This window comes from Pipistrellus kuhlii, unplaced genomic scaffold (assembly GCF_014108245.1).
Source record: "Pipistrellus kuhlii isolate mPipKuh1 unplaced genomic scaffold, mPipKuh1.p scaffold_m20_p_6, whole genome shotgun sequence".
Lineage (NCBI taxonomy): Eukaryota > Metazoa > Chordata > Mammalia > Chiroptera > Vespertilionidae > Pipistrellus > Pipistrellus kuhlii.
The window spans coordinates 32,233,607-32,255,561 of NW_023425562.1; the positions used below are offsets into that span (position 1 = coordinate 32,233,607).

Genomic DNA, 21,955 nt, shown 5'->3' on the forward strand with positions numbered 1-21,955 from the left:
GGGTGTGCAAGAGGCAGCTGATCTATGATTCTCTCTCATCAATGTTTCTAACTCTCTATTCCTTTCTCTTCCTCTCTGTAAAAAAATCAATAAAATATATTAAAAAAATAAATAAAAAATAAATAAATGAAAAGACGTGGCATAAATAGAACTGAATGGAAAGTCCTGCTGCCCTAAGAGAATCTTGGTTCAGTATTGATATGGCTTTTGAATTCTGCAAATAAATCAAAAATGCATACCTACCTTTATGTAAAATTTCTAGAACTTTAAATGTTGGAAACGAGTTAAAATAGAAATGCTATAGTGGTCCATCACTGCCAAATCAACTGACATGTCTACTGGAGGCCAGTTGCAAACTAGCAGTCTGACTGTAAGCTTAATGTTATTAAAACAGTGTGATATGTTGTACACCTGATATATCATATGCCAACTATAATTTTTTAAAAAGTGGTATTAGCATTGGTCTAGATACAAAAATAAACACTGACAAAAAGGTTGACACTTCAAATTTTCTGGTACAGGAAGAATTATTAAGTAAATGATACCAAGAAATTTAGTTGATGAATTTGGAGGAAAAAAAGATAAAAAATAAAATTCAAACAAATCAAAAATTAAATGTATAAGAATACTATAGCTAGCACTGTGGATATAATTTTCCTTCCTGCCCCAATATAAACAAAGCCCCCATAAAAGACAAACTCAGGAAAAATATTTATATACAAAAGAGCATTAATATCTTTAGTATAAAATTAAGAAGAAAATGATGAACATTCCAAAGAAAGTTGAAGAATAATCCTACAAAGATCACAAATATGAAAAATGTTCAACCTTAAACTAGTAACAAAAAATTTTACATATTTCTTAAATAGAGGAAACTTGGTTAGAAATTTAAAAATTCATATTTGGGATTGGTAATATTGTAAGGATATACACATACTTCTGGTGGGAATATAAACTGAAGAGCAATAAGCAATAACTACTTAAAGCCTAGTCTCTAATATTCTACCAATTTCTTACAGAGATAATCAGATATATGTAAAAAGGGATATCCATAGAAGCTGATGGAAGCACTGCTGATAAAATAAGCTTTGGAAAGAAACTAAATTTTCACTTAGGATTTATCAAATAAGTGGTCATCAATATAATAATCTAGGTTTATACTTATTGATGAAGAAATACACTAAAGATGTGTTAAAATAGAAAATACTTTTATAAAAGCAATGTTCTGTAATTTCACATACACACTACCCCAAGTATATAAATCATATATACACAGGGTATCCACGCAATGCTGTGTATATATTAAAACTCTGAAGATTATACACTCAATTGTTAACCATCATTATCTCCAAAGGGTGATAATATGATGATTATTATTGAGTTTTTGCACTATGTATTTTTTATAAGTAAAATTATTTCCCTTTTGGGAAAAAAACAAAGATAAACTGATTTATTAAATTTTTTAAAGCTATGTATACATTTTACCCGAGCTATGGTTCATTGTTTCTAACCACAGAATGATAACTTTTCAATGGAACATAAATATATTATCACTGAGGCTAAAAGTACAGAAAACTCATCTATCAAAAGATGTAAAAATTACCGTGATATCAGCGGAACCTTTTACAAAAGGGAATTCAAGTGTTCTGACTTTCCCGATAAAGAGTGGTGTATCAGTATCTTCCTCATTAGAACCTTTGATGGTAGCTATTATAGTGCCAACCAAATCAAGTCCAGTCTGATTGTTGAACTCATCCTTAAAGTAAACAATGGAAAATAACTAATTAGAAGAACTGGTAAGAAAATTAAACCCGGTGAAGGGCATGTGCAAATAAAAAATGAAACATTTTAAATTACCCTGATTCTTCACTCTACGTACGCATAGAATTCAATTCTCAGATTAAGTGATTTATGGACAGAAAATAATACCAGAAAACAAGAAAAACCAGCAGTTTCCAACTAATACAATAGCTCCTTTCTTTTTTTAAAAGGGCTCCTATTTTAAAATGTCATCTTGTTATGTACTTTTAACATCTATTGATCTGGGGCTGAGAAGTTAAGAACAACTTACTTGTCTAAAACAGGAAAATAAACTGAAAGAAACTAAGTACACTACCTGCAAAATTTTCCATAAAGGCAATGTCCCACTACTGTAGTATTTTACTTGTTTTTGTTAATATTTACAGAAATTCTATTGCTGCTTAGTCTCCAGGTAACCAAAAGTTCTCACTGAGCAGCAGCTCTCTTAAAAATAATTAATTACCTCCTTATGTCATGTATATGGTAGAATCAATTTACTCGACGCATGTTTAATACATATATGAAATAGGAGATGTAAAGGGGATATATTGAAAGGCAGGCAGGTTTTTGCATTTTTGAGTCAGTTCTACTTAGTATATCTGAATATATTTTATGTGTTATGTATGCATTCTCTACTTGTATTCAGAGATGTTTGTATTTCATTTATCAAAACAATTTTTCCCTATAACTGGATAATCAAATTCTGATTCTATAACAACTATTTTGCACCCTGAAATTAGAAAGAATTTTTGGTACCCAATGCAATTTTGGAATTAATAAACATTACCGTGACAATTAGATGTAAATCTTTGACCAGGGTCCTATTGGCAACTGAGTGAACATTTGAAACAGCTGGTGTGGCTGGCTGAATTTTAGGTACTAACTTCACAGGTTGATTAGGTTGAACATCAACTATAATCTTTCAAAACAAAAGAAGAATTTCAATTAATAATATAAGTTGATAGCTGAGAATTCAAGAGTAAGAGAAGAAATATTAGCATATACTAAATGAAATTTTAAACATGTACTTCCTATTAATCTCTTAAAATGATTTAAATCAACTTTTAAAAAAATTGAGGATAAAAATGTGTATCAAAGATTTAATTTTTAATGAAACTATTTAAGAACAAATTTATAGACATGTAAAAATACAGGTAATTTATAAAAATTTGGTACACTACCATTTGAATGGAAATGACATGTTAAAACTACCTTAAACTTCATTATCTATACTAGAGGTCTAGTGCACAGATTCATGCACTGGTGGGGTCCTTGGGCCTGGGTTGTGCCCTCTCGTAATCCGGGATCCCTCAGGGGATGTTGAACTTCTGGTTCAGCCTGACCCTCACAGGCCAGGTTGAAGAATCCCACCAGTGCACACAAATTGATGCACCAAGCCTCTAGTCTACATATAAGATCTGTGGTTAATATCTTCCCGTGCCCTCCTTCCCTTTGAGAGTCATCAGTCTGTTCCATGTTTCCATGCCAGTGCGTTGAGCATCTGCCCCTTGTTGATCAATGCACATCAAAGCTACCAGTCCAACAATGAAATGGTCGACAGGTTGAACTGTCACTTAGGCTTTTATATATATATATATATATATATATATATATATAGATATAGATATAGATATAGATATAGATATATAGATAGATATAGATATATAGATTTTAGCATGTGAACTGTTATTAATTGAAAAATTTTTATCTATGATTGATAGGAGCAACCTTACCATGATATACACTAAAATGCTTATTAACTGAGTCTTTGATATATAAAGAGATGAAAAAAGTAACTTCTGCAGCAGATCCTATTTTTTAAAAATACATTTTATTGATTTTTTTTTTTTTTTTTTTTTTTTTAACAGAGAAGAAGGGAGAGGGTTAGAGTTAGAAAGATCGATCAGCTACCTCCTGCACACCCTCTACTGGTGATGTGCCAGCAACCAACGTACATGCCCTTGACTGGAATTGAATCTGGGACTCTTAAGTCTGCAGGCCGATGTTCTATCCACTGAGCCAAACCAATTAGGGCAGATTTATTAATTAACATAATTTAAATGCATTCTATTCTAATATTCCTGAAAATGTCATTATTTATATTTTGTATCCAGTAATTAATTCACTTGTATCCAATAATTAATTATTTTAAAACAAAACATTTCTTTCTTAAACAAGAAAATGTAAAGCTAACTATGGTATAAAAAGAGAGTAAGCAAACCTGTTCACTGTTAAGAATAAGTGCTTTATCCATCGTAAAAACAAACTGGATACAATATGTCCCCACTTTATTAGGAATTGCTTTATCCCTAAATTAGAAAGAAAGAGATAAAATTACTCACAACTTTCAAATAATTGTGAATTCATCAACATTTCTGTTCCTTCCTCAACAAGAAAATGCATAAAAAGACAATTACTTCTACATTAGTCTACATCAGCAAATATTTCTGAAATATTGGCCTTAATTCTAGGTCCCTCTTCCCTGGACATTTTTTCCACAAAACATCTAGAAACCAGGCTCTGAGTGTGACAACGTTGAAAAAATAGGAATATGAAGTTCATAAAATAATAAACACACAAAAAGCGTGGAATTATACTAGTATGTGAAGAGAATTTTGCTTTAATTCTACATAATAAATTTCTAACTCAAAGTTTTATATTTCAAAATCACAGATTATCCTACTTATCTTTTTATGTTGTATTTATATTTTAAATACTTAACTTTACAAGGCATTTACTATGATTTAATTATCAATAAAGAATTTAGTGCCTATTAAGAGGTATACTTACTAGCCTGTTTTGATCACACTTAATTACAATGAAAATATAAATAACATTCTATGGTATACTTTGCCCGGCATGTACTGTATGGATTATGATCTCTACAATAATGTTTGCATGTCATTTATAATCTAAAAATACTGGCATAATGTAGCAAAGAAAACAAAGACTTTGAATACATACTAGGTGTACCAGTTAATATTATGGATTTTATCAATGGAGTTACACATATGTTGATATATATGCGATGGAGTTACAAATATGGTGATATGTATGCTATTTTGTTGTATTGACAGCAAGCTCCAAAACTTCATATGTCAAATTTGCTGAAGGTGTTAACATCATAGATATTTTTATTTTTAAAAATGTTAAATTTGGTGCCAAAAAAAAAAGCATTTGCAGGAAGTTTTAATTCATTACTTTATATTGAAGAAAAGTGCTGCCAAAAGTTACTGTATATTTTGAGAAGCTCATAGTGAACATTCTCCATCTCAAGATACTTGTGAACACTGGTTTAAATGCTTATAAAAGTGACGATTTCGATGTGAAAGACAAAGAATATCCAGATCAACTGAAAAAGTTTGAATACCAACAATTACAAGCATTATTAGATGAAGATGCACGTCAAATTCAAAAACAACTTGCAGAAAAATTAAACATTGCTCAGCAAACAATTTCTGATAGTTTACAAGCAATAGGAAAGATTTTAAAGGAAAGAAAAGGGGTGCCACATCAACAAGTCATCAGTAAAATGTTGCTTCATCAGCACGAAAGAAAGACTTTTTTGCATCAAATTGTTGCTGTCAATGAAAAGTGGATTTATTTTGAGAATTCCAAATGCACAAAATCATGGGTTGATCGAGGTCAACCATCAACATCGACTACAAGGCCAAATTGCTTTGGAAAGAAGACAGTGCTCTGCATTTGGTGGGATCAGGAAGGTGTGGTGTATTATGAGCTTCTAAAACTAGGTAAAACGGTTAATACTGATGACTACTGACAATGACAATTAGAAAATATCTTGACCAAATAAATAATAAAAACCCAATATAAAAAGATTTGTGATTGCTCCTAAAATTATTCATGTATATACATAATTACTAATATGACACTATTAAACAAGACATTCCTATAGAATAAATCAAGAATTAGGGACCAGCCGAAACCAGTTTGGCTCAATGGATAGAGCATCGGCCTGTGGACTGAGGGGTCCCGGGTTTTATTCCGGTCCAGGGCATGTACCTTGGTTGTGGGCACATCCCCAGTAGGGGGTGTGCAAGAGGCAGCTGATCGATGATTCTCTCTCATCGATGTTTCTAACTCTCTATCCCTCTCTCTTTCTCTCTGTAAAAAAAATCAATAAAATATATTTTTTTAAAAAAAAGGAATTAGGGACCACTTTTTCCAGTTATTTTTGTGAGGCATACATGACCTAGACATCAAATTTGAAAAAGAATATGCACGAAAGGAAATGCATTAATGTAGATGGAAAAATCCCAAACAAAATATTAGCAAAACAAATCCACCAATACCTAAAAGTGATAATACGTTATGATAAAATCAAGTGTATTCCAGTAGACAGTAACATGAAGACAGGAAATAAAGATCTCAATAAAGGTAAATACAGAAGCAATTATAAATGTTAGCATTATTTTAACAATGGTTTGTAACTGCATTTTTTAGTTTCTATATGACTTAAGGACTAATACATTTAAATAAACTATAATTATCTAATTTTCTATACTATCTTTTAGTGATATAATGCTTTTTGCTTTGTGCCACTGTTCTTTATTTTAAAATCTAAAAAAAAATTATCATTAAAAATAGATAAACAAAACCTTAGACATAGCCTACTCAAAATTATTTTTCATATTTCAAAATAGAGGTCCAGAATGCAGAAGCAACATCTCAAAGGAATATGTACTTTAATAGTAAAAAACTAGTCCAGTTTTTTTTTTAACTTTCTAAAATCATAACTAAGATTATAGAAATTTCCTATAGAGTAAGATATTACAAAGTACTCTGACAACATAGTGTGATTCTTCTTCTGATGGTTTTGGTAATTCTGAAAACATATATCACAACAATCTTTCACCAAACCATTTTACAAAGCTTACAAACAGTTATAACGCATATTCTCAAAAAAATTATTGGAAAAAAATAAAGAGTATTATTTTTATTCAATCACAAATTATTTTTCTCTAGTTGGGCAGGCAAAGGCTGATTTAACTATGTAACAAAGTATGCATAAAAATATGAAATGACTTGAAAAATACCTGAAGTAGAAGCAGCCATCTTCCTTGTCATTACCTTTTATTTTATTACAACTAAATGTTTCTGCCTAGAGAGAGAAGGGGACAGGGGAGAGAGAAATCACAAACATTTAACATAGTATACTTAGGATGAAAAGTTACTAGTATATCACCTTTACTGAATGTGAATGCAAATCACATCTGAATTTATAAATACATAGGCTGTATGTATATATCTTTACAATGTATATAAGACACAATATGAGATTAGCCACAGTGGAAAGACATTATTAAAGGGTAGATCTCTTTGTTGGTGATACAGTTTAAGGTAATAACTGCTTGATGAGACTAATGGTGTCAATTAAGGAGGTTAATTTCCTAAACAGATAATTACAATAAATCATAAATTATGAAAGGCATTGTTAAATTGCAACCTTCTGATATAGTATAAGGTATAGTATCCAATAGCCACATCTGGTTACTGAGCCACATATGGTGGTGCAAACTAAAATGTAATGTAAGCATAAAATACAAACCAAATTCAAAGACCTGATAATTTTCAATAGAGTAGGTTAAAACTACATTAACCTTAATCTTACTATTTCTTTTTACACTTTAATGTCACTACTACTACAAATATGAAGTATAATATCATGCGTGACACATTTCCATTAGATTGTTGCTTTAAATCCCCAAACTATTCTTAACACTCTATCCCCCTTCTCTAACAAGTCTATCAATCATATCTCTTTACTATTTCATTTTCTATACTATCTTAGTGATATTATGCTTTTTACTTTGTACCACTGTCCTTTAGACAAGATCATTTTATTGTGCAAAGTTACTGAAAGTTTTATAACTATCACAATATAGGCTGCCTTTTTTCAGTAACATCAACAGTTTTGAAATATTCTGATATATTTTTAAATCCCAAGTGATGTAGTGGTTTAATTTCTAGTTCTTCAGTATATACATACTGCATTTTTACTTAAGTTACATTTAATTTTAAGATAAATGTAAAAACTATTTATAACTTCTAAAATGCTTCCCATGACTCACATTTGCTGGTGGTCGGTTCCCATTGTTAGAGTGCTTCCACATTTTCATGGTAATACGTGCTGGATTAATATTTTTAATGATGCTATCATCTTCAGAAATAACAGTAATCATAAAATCTGTCATGAGGAACATTAAAAAAATTTATTTTCTTTCTAGTTCAACTAATGAATTTGGCTAAATAATTGCACAGCAGATCCTCAAATAACATTGTTTGGTTCAAACGTCGTTAATTATAATAATATCATAGGAACTTAAATCTGATTTATAAAAATTAGCCTACAGTAAAATTAATTTTGTTTTATGTCATTTCACTTAAAATCACAGAACCTATCAACGATGTTAAGTAAAGACTTACTGTACAGGCATACCTCAGAGATATTGTAGATTTGGATCTAGACCACTACAATAAAACAAGTTACCATACATTTTTTCCTTTCCCAAATGCATATAAAGTTATGTTTGCACTATACTGTAGTTTAAGTATGCAATAGCATTATGTCTAAAAAAACCAATGTACATATTTTTAATTAGCCTATTGGAAAAATGCTGCTCACAGACTTGCTCAACACAGGGTTGCCAAAACCTTCAATTTGTAAAAGAGCAGTATCTAAAAGGCTAAATAAAACAAGGTATGCCTGAATGTCAAAGCATACAACTTGTTTAATAAAATTCTGATGAAGAAAATAACACTATTTGTTTAATCAGCATTCTCCAACAATTTGTCTATAAAACTTATTAATAATGACAGACAACTCTGGTGCTAAATCTTTCCCAGAAATCCATACATACATCTTTGCTATTAATATTCCCTTGTCTTATTTTCATGGTCTGCTATGCTGTAAGTTTTATCATGCAAGACTAAAAAGGTTAGACTGTGGATATTCAGCAACCAGTAATTTGGGCAGCTGGTCATAAATACATATGCTTTGTGAATTCTAAGAATACAATGTTTCTTTTCTTTAAAAAAAAAAAAAAAAGTATTTTATTGATTTTTTTTTTTTTTTTTTTTTTTTTACAGAGAGGAAGGGAGAGCGAGAGCCAGAGACATCAATGAGAAAGAAACATCAATCAGCTGCCTCCTGCACACCCCCTACTAGAGATGTGCCCGCCACCAAGGTATATGCCCTTGACTGGATCGAACCTGGGGCCCTTGAGTACACAGGCCGACGTTCTATCCACTGAGCCAAACCGGCTAGGGCTGTTTATTTTCTTTTATGATTTTTAATAACATACAGCAGCTAAATTATTATCACACATAATTTTCCCCTTATATTTATCACCTGTAACATTCATTGACATCGGTTCCTTTTTTAATCACAGAAAATAGGTCTTATCTCCCCAAACACTTAAAACACTTGAGTATAAAGACAATGTCTATATGTAACGTTAAGTAGTTAAAAGAAGCAGACCAAAAAAATTAGATTCAAAAATTAACAATTTCTAACCATTATATCTATATACAGAAATTAATCCCTTCAAGAAAATCTAAGTCTTCAAGAAAATAACCTGTATGAAGCAAATACTATTTCCCAGTGATCGGCATACTGCGGCTCGTGAGCCACATGCGGTTCTTTGGTCCCTCAAGTGTGGCTCTTCCACAAAATACCATGTGTGGGCGCACATGTTCAGTGCGATTGAAACTTAGTGGTCCAAGAGCAGAAGTCGGTTTTCAGCTCTCAAAGGAAATTTCAATCATTGTACTGTTGATATTTGGCTCTGTTGACTAATGAGTTTGCCAACCACTGCTATTTCCTATTGACTTGGCACCTGCTAGACTACACTGAAATTATTTGCTTACTTGGTTGTCTTCTACATTAGACTGAGCTCATTGAAAACTGTCAATACTCATTATTGGAACTAAGAGCCCAGTATAGTGCCTGGACATAGGAGGCATTTAGTAAATGTTTGTTGTTCTGAAGTATCTTTAATCATAAATTCTGATTGATGTATTTCCTTCCAAATTAACTTAAAAATCTGGTTTATTTTGTTAATATTGCAATACATTTAGTAGAGCCCATTTAGCAGTTTATATTTCTTTTGCAAGCAGAATTACCCAAGGCTATCAGTTTATGTATGAACTCCCAGTTTGTTATGTACCATTAAAGGAATGCAGGATAAGAGGTGAAAGAAGACATAGCTAAGTCAAATGTACTTTCTTTGTAATTTAAAAGGCTATTACATACTTGCTTTCTTTATCATACAAAGTACCAAGAATAGATACTTTATTCCACTAATGTGAAAGGCAAATTATCATTACAAATTTATTTTAAAACTGTGAATTACTCACCAGTGAAAATACCCCCTGCTAAAAATAAAGTATCTTTGTCATATTTAACATTGAGACGAATGGGTTTTTCAGGGTCTGGAAGAATCATTAACTTAATTATAGGTCCTTCTATGGTATTCCTGTTATGGATGGCTTTCACCTGCATAGTATGTTTTCCTCTAAAAAGGAAAAAAACAGGGAGAAGGTTTAAATTACATTAGTTATAATCTAAAAATTCTGAGAATTTATACATAGTTTAACTTATTTAGGAAACTACTCTTGCTCATTCTATCACTTAGCACTAAACAGAAGGTAGTTTATTACTCTTTTCTTTTTAACTCCTCAACAGAGGATATTTTTTCTATTGATTTTAGAGTTTGGAAGAGAGTTGAGGGAGGGAGGGAAGTAGGGAAGGAGAGAGAAATATTGATGGGAGAGAGACACATTGATAGGTTGCCTCCCGCAGGTGCCCCAACAGAGGCCAAGGATCAAACCTGCCACCCATGTATACTAGTATGCCACTGACCAGGAATGAACCTGCGACCCTGCAGTGGTTGGGCCGACACTCTAACCATTGCTCACTGGCCAGAACTGTTTATTACTCTTAACTTCAGCAAATAATAAGAAAAAACTGTCTGTATAATACTAATAACCGGTAAACTCTCAGTTCTTACCTAGGGGCATAAACACTGAACACTCCCAAATTAGCCCTGCCCCTTTCATCAGTTTTATACTGTTGGTTTGAAGGAGTGAGCTAAAAATAAAACAAAATAAAACAATTAGAAAATTCTAAAGATCAAATTCAATTTCTTTATTAGGAATTAAAAAGTTATAGTTGCACACACTTCTAAAACCTACAACTTGCTAATTTCACAAATACTGTATATTCCAAAACTGGGGTTCTAGGGAATGGCATGGGAGAAATAAACACAAACACACACACACACACACACACACACACACACACACACACACAATTCAAGGCATCATACTATAATACATGATAATACTATGTCCATTATTACTTCATCTTTTATCTTTTTTTCTCCCTCACCCAAGGATATCCTACCCCCCCCCCCATTTATTTCAGAGGGAAGAAAGAAGGGAAAGAGGAAGGGAGGGAGGGGGAGAGAGACACTGATGCAAGAAACATCAAAGGCTGTCTCCTATATTTGCCCTGACTGGAGGTGGAATCCAAACCTGGGTATGAGCCGACTGGGAATCAAAGGCATCATCTTTTGGTGTATAAGACAATGCTCCAAACAACTAAACTACACCAGCCAAGGCTCATTATTATCTTTGTATCTATCAAATGTCCTTCTAAATCTTTGTTGCAATGCTACCTTCATAGTGATAACCCAGCTTCCACTTTCAGGTGATTAAGAATCAGTTGCCACATTTCCTAATCATTGGTTAGAAAAGTCTGTCAGCATTTTTATCTAGTAACTAGAGTCATATTCTTATTTGGGATAGAAAATAATCAGCTTAACCCTCTTAGGAACAAACATTAAGAACAAAAGTGAGCCCTAGCTGGGTTGGCTCAGTGGATAGTGTCAACCTGCGGACTGAAGGGCCCCAGGTTCAATTCTAGCCAAGGGCACATGCCTGGGTAGCGGGCTCGATCCCCAGTGTGGGGCGTGCAGAATGCAGCCAATCAACAATCCTCTTTCATCATTGATGTTTCTATCTCTCTCCCTCTCACTTCCTCTTTGAAATCAATGAGGAAAAAAAAACTTTTTAAAAAAAGAAAAGTGAATTTGTAAAGTGATAGAAGAAAATCACACTCCTAAACCCTAATACTTATTGCAATGTAACTTAAAGATTATATAACTATAGCAGATGAAGAAAAAAAAACACACCAAGTGAAATGATGGAATAAATTCCTGTATTTGTCACATTTATCCTCTGATCCCTTGTCTATTTTTCTCAAAATAGGCCCTAAATCCTTATTGCTAAGCCAGAGAAGCAAGTCTATTTCTGATTGTATAGCAGCAATATTATTTTTTTGACAAATTATTTTAACCCTGATTACTTAACTATCAAAACAAGTCCATGTGGATTCTCGGCACTTTAAAATCCTGTACGTCTTTTTCTTTTTAATCCTCACCCGAGGACATGTTTATTGATTTTAGAGAGAGAGGAAAGAGGGAGGGAGAGAGGGAGGGAGAAACACCGATGTGAGAAACATTGATCTGTTGTTTCCTGTCGCCCCAACTGGGAACTGAATCCTCAACCTAGGCATGTGCCCTGACAAGGAATCAAAACGGCAACCTTTTTTGCATAAGGGATGATACCCCAACTAACTGAATCATCAGCCATGGCTCTCTTGTATGTTTTTTAAGATCAACTTAGTAGGTCCTGGTAAATCCCTATTGGGATTCTTATTGAACTAATAGATTAATTTCAAGAGAACTGTGTATTTACATATTATCAACTGTTTTCACTCACTAAAATTCAAGTCTGGCTGATTATTACCTCAGGAACTCTTTCTGTGTTGCCTGCTGTTATTTTATGGAAGTAAAGTTTATATCTTACAAATACTGTAAGAAGGGGCAGTAAGAAAGGAATTAAACTTTACTTCCATAAAATAACAACCTTGCTAGAGCAAATTAATTCTCTTCAACCAATAGGAGGGATTGTGTCAAAACACAACTTTGTAAGAAACTGGCAACTTCTTGCTTTCCCCCTCATGGTAGGGCCACCAACCATTCAAAGTCCCTAGTAGATCTTAAGAAGTTGGTTATCCCAATACTTAGGTAAGAATACTTAATATCTGACTTCCTAATATCCAGTAAGCACTATGTCTGCCCCCAAATATTACAAGGCCATGTACATGCCTGCCCCACAAACTAGAACCGTGGCTGGCAAACTGCGGCTCGCGAGCCACATGCAGCTCTTCCACAAAATACTATGGCCTGGGCAAGTCTATTGTAAAGAAGTGGCGTTAGAAGAAGTTTAAGAAATTTGGCTCTCAAAAGAAATTTCAACCGCTGTACTGTTGATATTTGGCTCTGTTGACTAATGAGTTTGCCGACCACTGCCCTAGAACAACCCAGGGTAATTTTAACAGCTATGCCTAGTCCTGGGAGGTACCTATCATGACTTTTTTTATCCTCAGCTTATAAGTTTCTCCAATAATACCTGTTACTGAACTCATATTGTGGGCGTATCTACCCTTCAGTCACACCTTGTCAGTGTTATCTATTAATCCTAATCCAAAATCCAAGTATTAGTATTATATTGGGTCGGCAACTACGTAATTGCGGGTTTCACACATATATGGCTTCAGTTGAATTTTTAGGTTTGCAGACGTAGTACAAATGTAAAACACATTTTGTTATTTGATAGTTGGCTATTCAGCTGTTAATCAGTAAAAAAAAGTTTTTTGATCTGTTTTGTAGTTTTCGTTTGGCGTTCGTTGAAAAATGGAAAATCAAAAGGAACATTTTCGTCATATTTTGCTTTTTTATTTCCGCAAAGGGAAAAACGCATCGCAAGCTCATAAAAAGTTATGTGCTGTTTATGGTGATGAAGCCTTAAAAGAACAGCAGTGTCAAAATTGGTTTGCCAAATTTCGTTCTGGTGATTTTTCACTCAAAGATGAAAAACGCTCTGGTCGTCCAGTTGTGGAAGTTGATGACGCCCTAATCAAAGCAATAATCAATTCGGACTGTCACAGTACAACACGTGAGATTGCAGAGAAGCTTCATGTATCACATACATGCATTGAAAATCACTTAAAACAACTTGGCTATGTTCAAAAACTCGATACATGGGTTCCTCACGAACTGAAAGAATCACAGTTAACGCAACGCATTAGCAGCTGCAATTTGCTAAAGAAACGTAATGAAAATGATCCATTTTTAAAACGACTGATAACTGGCGATGAAAAATGGGTTGTTTACAACAATATCAAGCGGAAAAGATCGTGGAGCAGGCCAGGTGAACCAACTCAAACAACATCAAAAGCTGATATTCATCAAAAGAAGGTTTTGTTATCAGTTTGGTGGGATTACAAAGGAATTATCTACTTTGAACTCTTACCACCCAACCGAACGATCAATTCTGATGTCTACATTGAACAACTAACGAAATTAAACAATGCAGTTGAAGAAAAGCGGCCCGAATTGACAAATCGAAAAGGTGTTGTATTCCATCATGAAAATGCAAGGCCACACACATCTTTGGTCACTCGGCAAAAATTAATGGAGCTTGGTTGGGATGTTTTGCCACATCCACCATATAGTCCTGACCTTGCACCATCTGATTACTTTTTGTTTCGATCTTTACAAAACTCCTTGAATGGTAAAAATTTCAATAATGATGATGATGTCAAATCGTACCTGATTCAGTTTTTTGCTAATAAAAACCAGAAGTTTTTTGAACGTGGAATTATGATGCTTCCTGAAAGATGGCAAAAGGTCATTGATCAAAATGGGCAATACATTACAGAATAAAGTTATTTAGTTCCATGAAAAAATTGTTTTTAAAAAATCCGCAATTACTTAGTTGCCGACCCAATACAATAAATACTCAGTCATAATTGAAGAACATTGCCCCTTCTTACAGTACTTATAAGATATAAACTTTACTTCCATTTTTAAAAAACGTGACACCTAAAGACATTATAAGAATGAAATTGAGAATTTTAAGTGGAAATTATTTAAGGACATTTAAAACTTACCTTTAAATTGTTAGCTTTTATGATATTTATTTTAACCTGTGGTACAGGTGCTGGATTATCCCACTGATCACAAAGTTGAACAATGAGAGGATGCTGTAATTCTTTTCCATTAATCACTGGAACAGACTGATACACATATAAATATTTTAAGAAGCATTAAATATGTATCAAACAATATAATTATCATTTGTATACTAGTACTTACAAATGGCTTTTCATCAATTAAAATAAAAATTTATTACTAATGATCCTCATAGAAATGATTAATAATTCAATAAAAGGTCAGGGTGCATGCAGGAGGCAACCAATCAATGTGTCTCTCACACATTGATGTTTCTCTCTCTCTCTGCCTCACATTGATGTTTCTCTCTCTCTCTGCCTCCTTCCTCCCCTCCACTTCTCTCTAAAAAAGAAAAAAAGTCAATGGTAAAAATTCTCAGGTTTTATTTAAAAAAGGGCAATCTCAAACTAGGGCAAAGGTACGTAAACTCTTCTTAAATGATCCGCTTCTTTAAGAAGTAAATTTCATCTAATACCATGGTCATTTAAGTTCATTTTCCTTTAGAAAAAAATGTAAGCTATCATACCAAAAGGTGCCTTGCTATACCATAAATAAATGCCAGAATCTAAACATTTCAATATTACAATTTTCAGAATTTAGTAAAAGCTCAACAAAAGTAACAGATTTGACAGGTATTTGCAGAATTAGATTTTAAGATTTAAGTACTTGCATAGGAAGACATAATAAAGTTTTTATGGTTATAATGACTTGATATCTGATAAGTGTTTTAAAACTCCAACAAAAACATTTTTTAAGTCAGTGAGAATGAAACAAAATTGGCAAAAATCATTAAGAGTTTTATTATACTATTTTCATTTTTATGCATGTTTGAAAATATACTTAGGATTTGAATTATTATACTATTTTCTAACAAACAAGGACACAGTAATGAATTAAATAATGAAGTATAAAGAATCGTATTTCTTTGCCCTTTTGCTATTAATGTTCCTATTGTTATCTGTTGTTACTTTAATAACAAAATATATCTATTTTGATCTACTGACAAACTGAAAGAAGCCATGTGATATATTAAATTCTTTGAATCAAGGCAGGAAGTTACTTACCTCCTTTAATTCTGGCCAATCTATAAGGAGAAGTTTAGCTGGTGGTCCAGAAATTAGCTGTACTCGAATAAAATCAGAAAACTCACGCCAAGTAAAACAAAGTTCCTTATTTCCAGGAGGACCTGGAATAAATTTGATGCCTCTTACACTTATACTCTGTGTATTTTCCTAGTGAGGAAAAAAAGTACATTGAGAAGATAGAATGATGTGCTTCTGGGTAAAACAATTGCAAATAACTTGCACACATGTCAACATTGACATACCATGAATTTCATTTCCTTCAGAGGAGAAACTAAATTTCTTTTTTTTTGTGAAGGAGAGATTTAAAAAGTCTGGCTATGTACTTTTATCTTACTTTGTCTAAATCCTATCTTATTTATACTTATATGGGTCTCCTTTCTGTTCCCACATAGCCAAGCAGGTGTCTGCCCAATAACCTTTGCACTTGCTCTTTTCCTCTGTAACATTCTTTACCAGATATTGACATGGCTTTTTTTTTTTTTCCCCGCATATAGGATATCTTATGCAGAGAGGTATTCCCAGACGGATCTATGTAATGTCACACTTTTTCTTACCATGATTTATTTTTCTTCTTAGTCATATTTTACCTATTGCATGCTCTCCAAGAAGGATCATATTGCATGATCTCTAAGAAGGTAGGAGCTTTGATTTGTCACTGATTAATCCCTGCTACTTAGAATACCTAACATCATATTAATGGAAACCAATGAAACTAGCTTGTAATTTTTACAATGTGATTGAATGACATAAACCAGTTTTATACTGGCAGGAGTACTGTAATATTGGAATTTTAATACTGACTCTTAATGAATTCATCATCTTAAATGTCCACTGAGTACAAATTCACCATATTTTAAAAATTAAACTTAAAATTTTATGTTTTTTGCAAACAATTGTTTGTAGAATATTTTCTGTAAAAAGACATTGTAAAATAATCCACATTTATCTCCCCAAAACCCCAATGAGCACACAGCCAGTGGGAATTTTTTTAATATTTTAAAAACAAAATGAATATTCATTAGTAAAACATATTGAAAGTTAAAAATAAGTGAAATATAACCTAGAATTTCACATTTAATATGTTTTGATTTCAGAGATAGGAAGAAAGGAGAGAAAAAAGCACCAATGATGTTAGAGAAGCATTGATTGGCTGCCCCTTAAATGTCCCCCTATTGGGAATAGAGCCTACAATCTGGGCATATAATCTGATGGGGAAATGTATGGTGACTCCTGGTTCATAGGTTGATGCTCAAAACTAAGCCACACCAGCGGGGCCAGAATGTCACATTTAATAGTGAAACACCAAAAGCCCTTTTGAAGAAGTGATTTATTTTTTATGTCACGTTGGAAGTTATTCTGGTTTTACTTCAAATCTTGAAAATGTAATCTGTTTATGCCTTTGAAAATTTCAGATAAGTACAAATAGAATTCAAATAAAATTCTTAAAGGCACACTGTTAAGGTCTAATGTTGAATTTATCAGAGGAATGCATTTCAGAAGAGCAGGACATTTTATGTAGATACAGAAATGGAATGATTTTAAGAAACAACGATATATTAAAACTACTTTTTATTTAAAAACCACAAAAAGCTCTTTTATCTCTGCAGAGACTGCGGGTAGATTCCTGTTGTTTGAAAGTGAGTCAAGATAGTACATATCAGTTATAAAATGACAATTTGAAAAAATAAAGTCTTCTTGGCTGGCAAACATTAAGCTATGAAAGAAGAAAGGTGGCAGATTATGCTGTGGAGGAATACTACTAGGTTTTTTAGGCCATATTTAGGTGAGGGAGTCTAAATTTAAAATGTAAAATACTGATAGGTCTGAAAGATGGAATGAGAACTAAAAACTGACAATGAATTTGGTCAGACAAAATAGGACAGAAAAACATGTTGAAGGGGTCCTTTATTTCCACAGCAATCAGACAAGAAGAAGAAATAAAGGACATCCAAATTGGAAAAGAAGAAGTAAAATTGTCATTATTCGCAGATGACATGATACTGTACACAGAAAACCCTACTAAAGACTCCATCAAAAAATTATTAGACTTAATAAATGAATTTGGCAATGTAGCAGGAGACAAAGTTAACAACCAAGAAATCTATGGCATTTCTATACACCAACAGTGAACTTACAGAAAGAGAGACTGAGAAAAATATCCCATTTACCACTGCACCAAAAAAATTAAGATACCTAGAAATAAACTTAAATAAGGAGGTAAAAGACCTATATGCAAAAAACTACAGGACATGAAAAAAGAGATAGAGGAAGACAAAAAGATGGAAGAGCACACCATGTTCATGGATTGGTAGAATCAACACCATTAAAATGTCCACACTACCCAAAGCAATCTATAGATTCAATGCACTCCTCATTAAAATACCAACAGTATATTTCACAGACCTAGAACAAACTCTCGAAAAATTCATCTGGAATAAAAAAAAGACCATGAATAGCTGCAGCAATCCTAAAATGTAGGAGGGCTCTCAATACCAGATATCAAGCTGTATTACAAAGCCACTGTTCTCAAAACTGCCTGGTACTGACATAAGAACGAACATATAGACCAATGGAATAGAACAGAAAACCCAGAAAATGACCCAAAACACTATGCTCAATTAATATTTGACAAAAGAGGCAAGAGCATACAATGGAGTCAGGACATTCTCTTCAGTAAATGGTATTGGGAAAATTGTACAGATATATGCAAAAAAATGAAAGTAGACCACCAACTTACACCATACACAAAAATAAACTCAAAATGGATAAAGGACTTAAACATAAGATGGGAAACAAACAAAACAAACAAACAAAAAAATATATATATTTTATATATATATATATATATATATATATATAAAATATTTTTTTAAGAGGAATCCACAGGCAGCAAAATCTCAGACATATGCCAAAGCAATATATTCATTGATACAGCTCCTAAGGCAATAGAAACTAAAAAGAAAATAAACAAATGGGACTACATCAAAATAAAAAGCTTCTGCACAGCAAAGGAAATCATCAACAAAACAAGAAGAAAACACACTGCATGGGAGAACATATTTGCCAATGTTATCACCAATAAGGGTTTAATCTCCAACATTTACAGGGAACTCATACAACTTAACAAAAGGAAGATAAACAACCCAAACAAAAAATGGGCAATGGACCTAAATAGATACTTTTCAAAAGAAGACAGAAGGCCAAGAGACATGAAAACATGCTCAAAGTCACTAATTATATGAGAGATGCAAGTCAAAACAACAATGAGATACCATCTCTCACCTATCATAATGGCTATCATCACAAATTAACAAATGACAAATGCTGGTGAGGTTGTGGAGAAAAAGGAACCCTCATGCACTGCTGGTGGGAATGCAGCCTGGTGCAGCCACTGTGGAGAACAGTATGGAGTTTCCTCAAAAAACTAAAAATGGAACTCGCATTTGACCCAGTGATCCCACTTCTAGGAATATACCCCAAGAAACTAGAAACACAAATCAGAAAGGATATATGTACCCCTATGTTAATAGCTGCCCAATTTACAATACCTAAGCTTTGGAAATAGCCTAAGTGCTCATCAGCAGATGAGTGGATTAAAAAACTGTGGTAGATCTACACAATGGAATACTATGCTGCTGTAAAAAAGAAGAAACTTCTACCATTTGCGACAGCATGGATGGAGCTGGAGAGCATTATGCTAAGTGGAATAAGTCAGTCAGAGAAAGATAAATGTCACTCATTTGTGGATTATAAGGAACAACATAAACTGATAAATAAAAACAGATCTAGAGACAGAGAAGCATTGAACAGATGCTCAAAACTCAGAGGGAAAGTAGGGCAGGGTGGGAGTAAGGGGGCGAGATCAACCAAAAGGCTTGTATGAATGTATACAAGCATAACCAATGGACAGAGACAATGGGGGAGTGAGGGCATGTAGGGGAGTGGATTGGGGGGTTATTGGAGGTATTTGGATATATATGTAATACCTTAATCAATAAAAAATATTGGGGAGAAATAAAGAAATTGCTTCAAAATGATATCATAAGGAGGGAAGTAATGACTTGAAGCTGAGTGATGGGAGCATGAGATTTATTTATACTATTTAATCTATATTTTGCATATGTTCAAAAATTTTAATTACCGTATTTTTCGGACCATAAGACGCACCGGACCATAAGACGCACCAGTTTTTAGAGAAGGGAAATGAAGAAAAAAAGATCTGAAACAAATAGTGTCCTAAAATATTTTATGTGCATTAAAACCCAACATCACAGTCATAAACACATGTAATCAACCCTGTAAAGTAAACAGCAGCATTTAGAACCATTTTAGAGCCAGGCAAGCACACAGAGACCACACAGAGCCGGGCAAGTAAAAAAACTTTTTTTAAAAAGTATATGTGTAGGCTATATTTGGACCATAAGACGCAGGGACTTTTTCCCCCCACTTCTGGGGGGAAAAAAGTGCGTCTTATGGTCCGAAAAATACGGTACAAAAAAGTTTTTGTAATTCCTTATATGACTTTTTTGCTATAAACACTAAAATCAAATTTCTTTTAGTTATTTTAGTTTCCCCCCCAATTCTGACACATGTAAACCAATGGCATTAGCCAACTGTAGTGAAAAGCAGCCATACCTGAAAGGTAGTTTTCAACTGTGAGCTATCAAGTCCAGTACCAGCAATTCCCAAGGCAGATAAAGAACTTGGTGAAAATGCTTGAATCAGATTTCCATACTGATCTGTAACTATTACAACTAAAAGGAAAGTTTGATTTTAAAGAGATATCCTTTAATAAAAGATACAAATATCTATAAAATAATACTTATATACTTCAATAAAATTATGCCTAAAAACTCACTCTTTGTACTTGTTTGTATTTTTATAAAAAACTAGTGGCCCAGTGCACGAAATTCATGCATGGTGTGTGTGTGTGTGTAGTGTGTGTGTGTGTGTGTGTGTCCCTCAAACTGGCCTGCACCCTTTCCAATCTAGGACCCCTTGGGGGGATGTCTTACTGCTGGTTTAGGCCCGATGATCAGGCCTAAACTGGAGTCAGAATCCCTCTTGCAACCCGGGAGGTGCTGGCTCCTAACCCCTCGCCTGTCTGCCTGCCTGCCTGCCTGATTGACCCTAACCACTTTGCCTGCTGGCCTGCTTGCCCCCAACTTCCCCCCAACAGCCTAATTGTCCCCAACTGCCCCCATGCTGGCCTTCTTACCCCCAACTGTCTCCTCTCGCTGGCCTGATCACTCCCAACTGCCCCCCCCCTGCCAGCCTGCTTGCCCACAATTTCCAACCCCGCTGGCCTGCTGGACCCAACTTCCCCCCCTGCCGACCATATCACCGCCAACTGCCCACGTCCTTGCCGGTCTGCTCATCCCCAACTGACCCCCCCGCTGGCCTGATCACCCCCAAATGGCCTGATCACCCCTAACTGCCTCTGCCTTGGCCCTGCCACCATGGCTTTGTTCAGAAGGACGTCCAGAAGATGTCCAGTCTATCCAGTTTAATTAGCATATTACCCTTTTATTAATATAGTTATACTCACTTTATAATCAATCACAAACAAAAACATCAAGAATATACATATATGCATTTGTATTTATATATTTAAAATGATGCTGATGCTAACCAGATTCTTACCATGAAAATTTAAAGAAAATAATTTAGTATTACATATCTAGATCAGCAATTTTCAACCAGTGTGCCCTGACACCCTGGTGTGCCACAAGAATATGTAAAAGTTGTAATACCTGACTAGTCAGGGACACTGATCTCTTTTCCGTTAGATTAGCAAATTAAAAAGTGATACTGGCTAACATAACAAAAGCCATGCAGTGTGAATGTCCTGTCTTAAACCATAAATATATAGATCATATAATAGAGTTGCTTATTAATCAAACTGCATAATAAGGTTGTATCTGATTAATTCTTCATACTACACATACAAGTGTAGGCACCTGATTT

General features: G+C 33.8%; 1 protein-coding gene across 14 annotated transcripts in view; it reads right to left on the bottom strand.

The window, feature by feature from the left end:
• The window catches only part of SMCHD1 (structural maintenance of chromosomes flexible hinge domain containing 1), a 112,699-nt gene that overhangs the window by 25,719 nt on the left and 65,025 nt on the right, over window positions 1-21,955 (bottom strand). For 12 of the 14 annotated variants that reach the window (XR_006740367.1, XR_006740366.1, XR_004984289.2 and 9 more), the window contains 10 exons: window positions 20,624-20,742; window positions 15,968-16,135; window positions 14,843-14,968; window positions 10,833-10,912; window positions 10,180-10,337; window positions 7,893-8,008; window positions 6,858-6,922; window positions 4,022-4,109; window positions 2,588-2,719; window positions 1,604-1,756 (listed from right to left, as the gene is read on the bottom strand). Coding sequence is in view for 11 of the 14 variants with exons in the window: in XM_036417728.2 (XP_036273621.1) it covers window positions 1,604-1,756; window positions 2,588-2,719; window positions 4,022-4,109; window positions 6,858-6,922; window positions 7,893-8,008; window positions 10,180-10,337; window positions 10,833-10,912; window positions 14,843-14,968; window positions 15,968-16,135; window positions 20,624-20,742 (1,205 nt within the window). In the remaining 3 variants the exon portion in view is untranslated. The remainder of the gene's footprint in view (window positions 1-1,603; window positions 1,757-2,587; window positions 2,720-4,021; window positions 4,110-6,857; window positions 6,923-7,892; window positions 8,009-10,179; window positions 10,338-10,832; window positions 10,913-14,842; window positions 14,969-15,967; window positions 16,136-20,623; window positions 20,743-21,955) is intronic. The other 2 variants (XM_045574892.1, XM_036417730.2) reach the window with 2 other exon arrangements.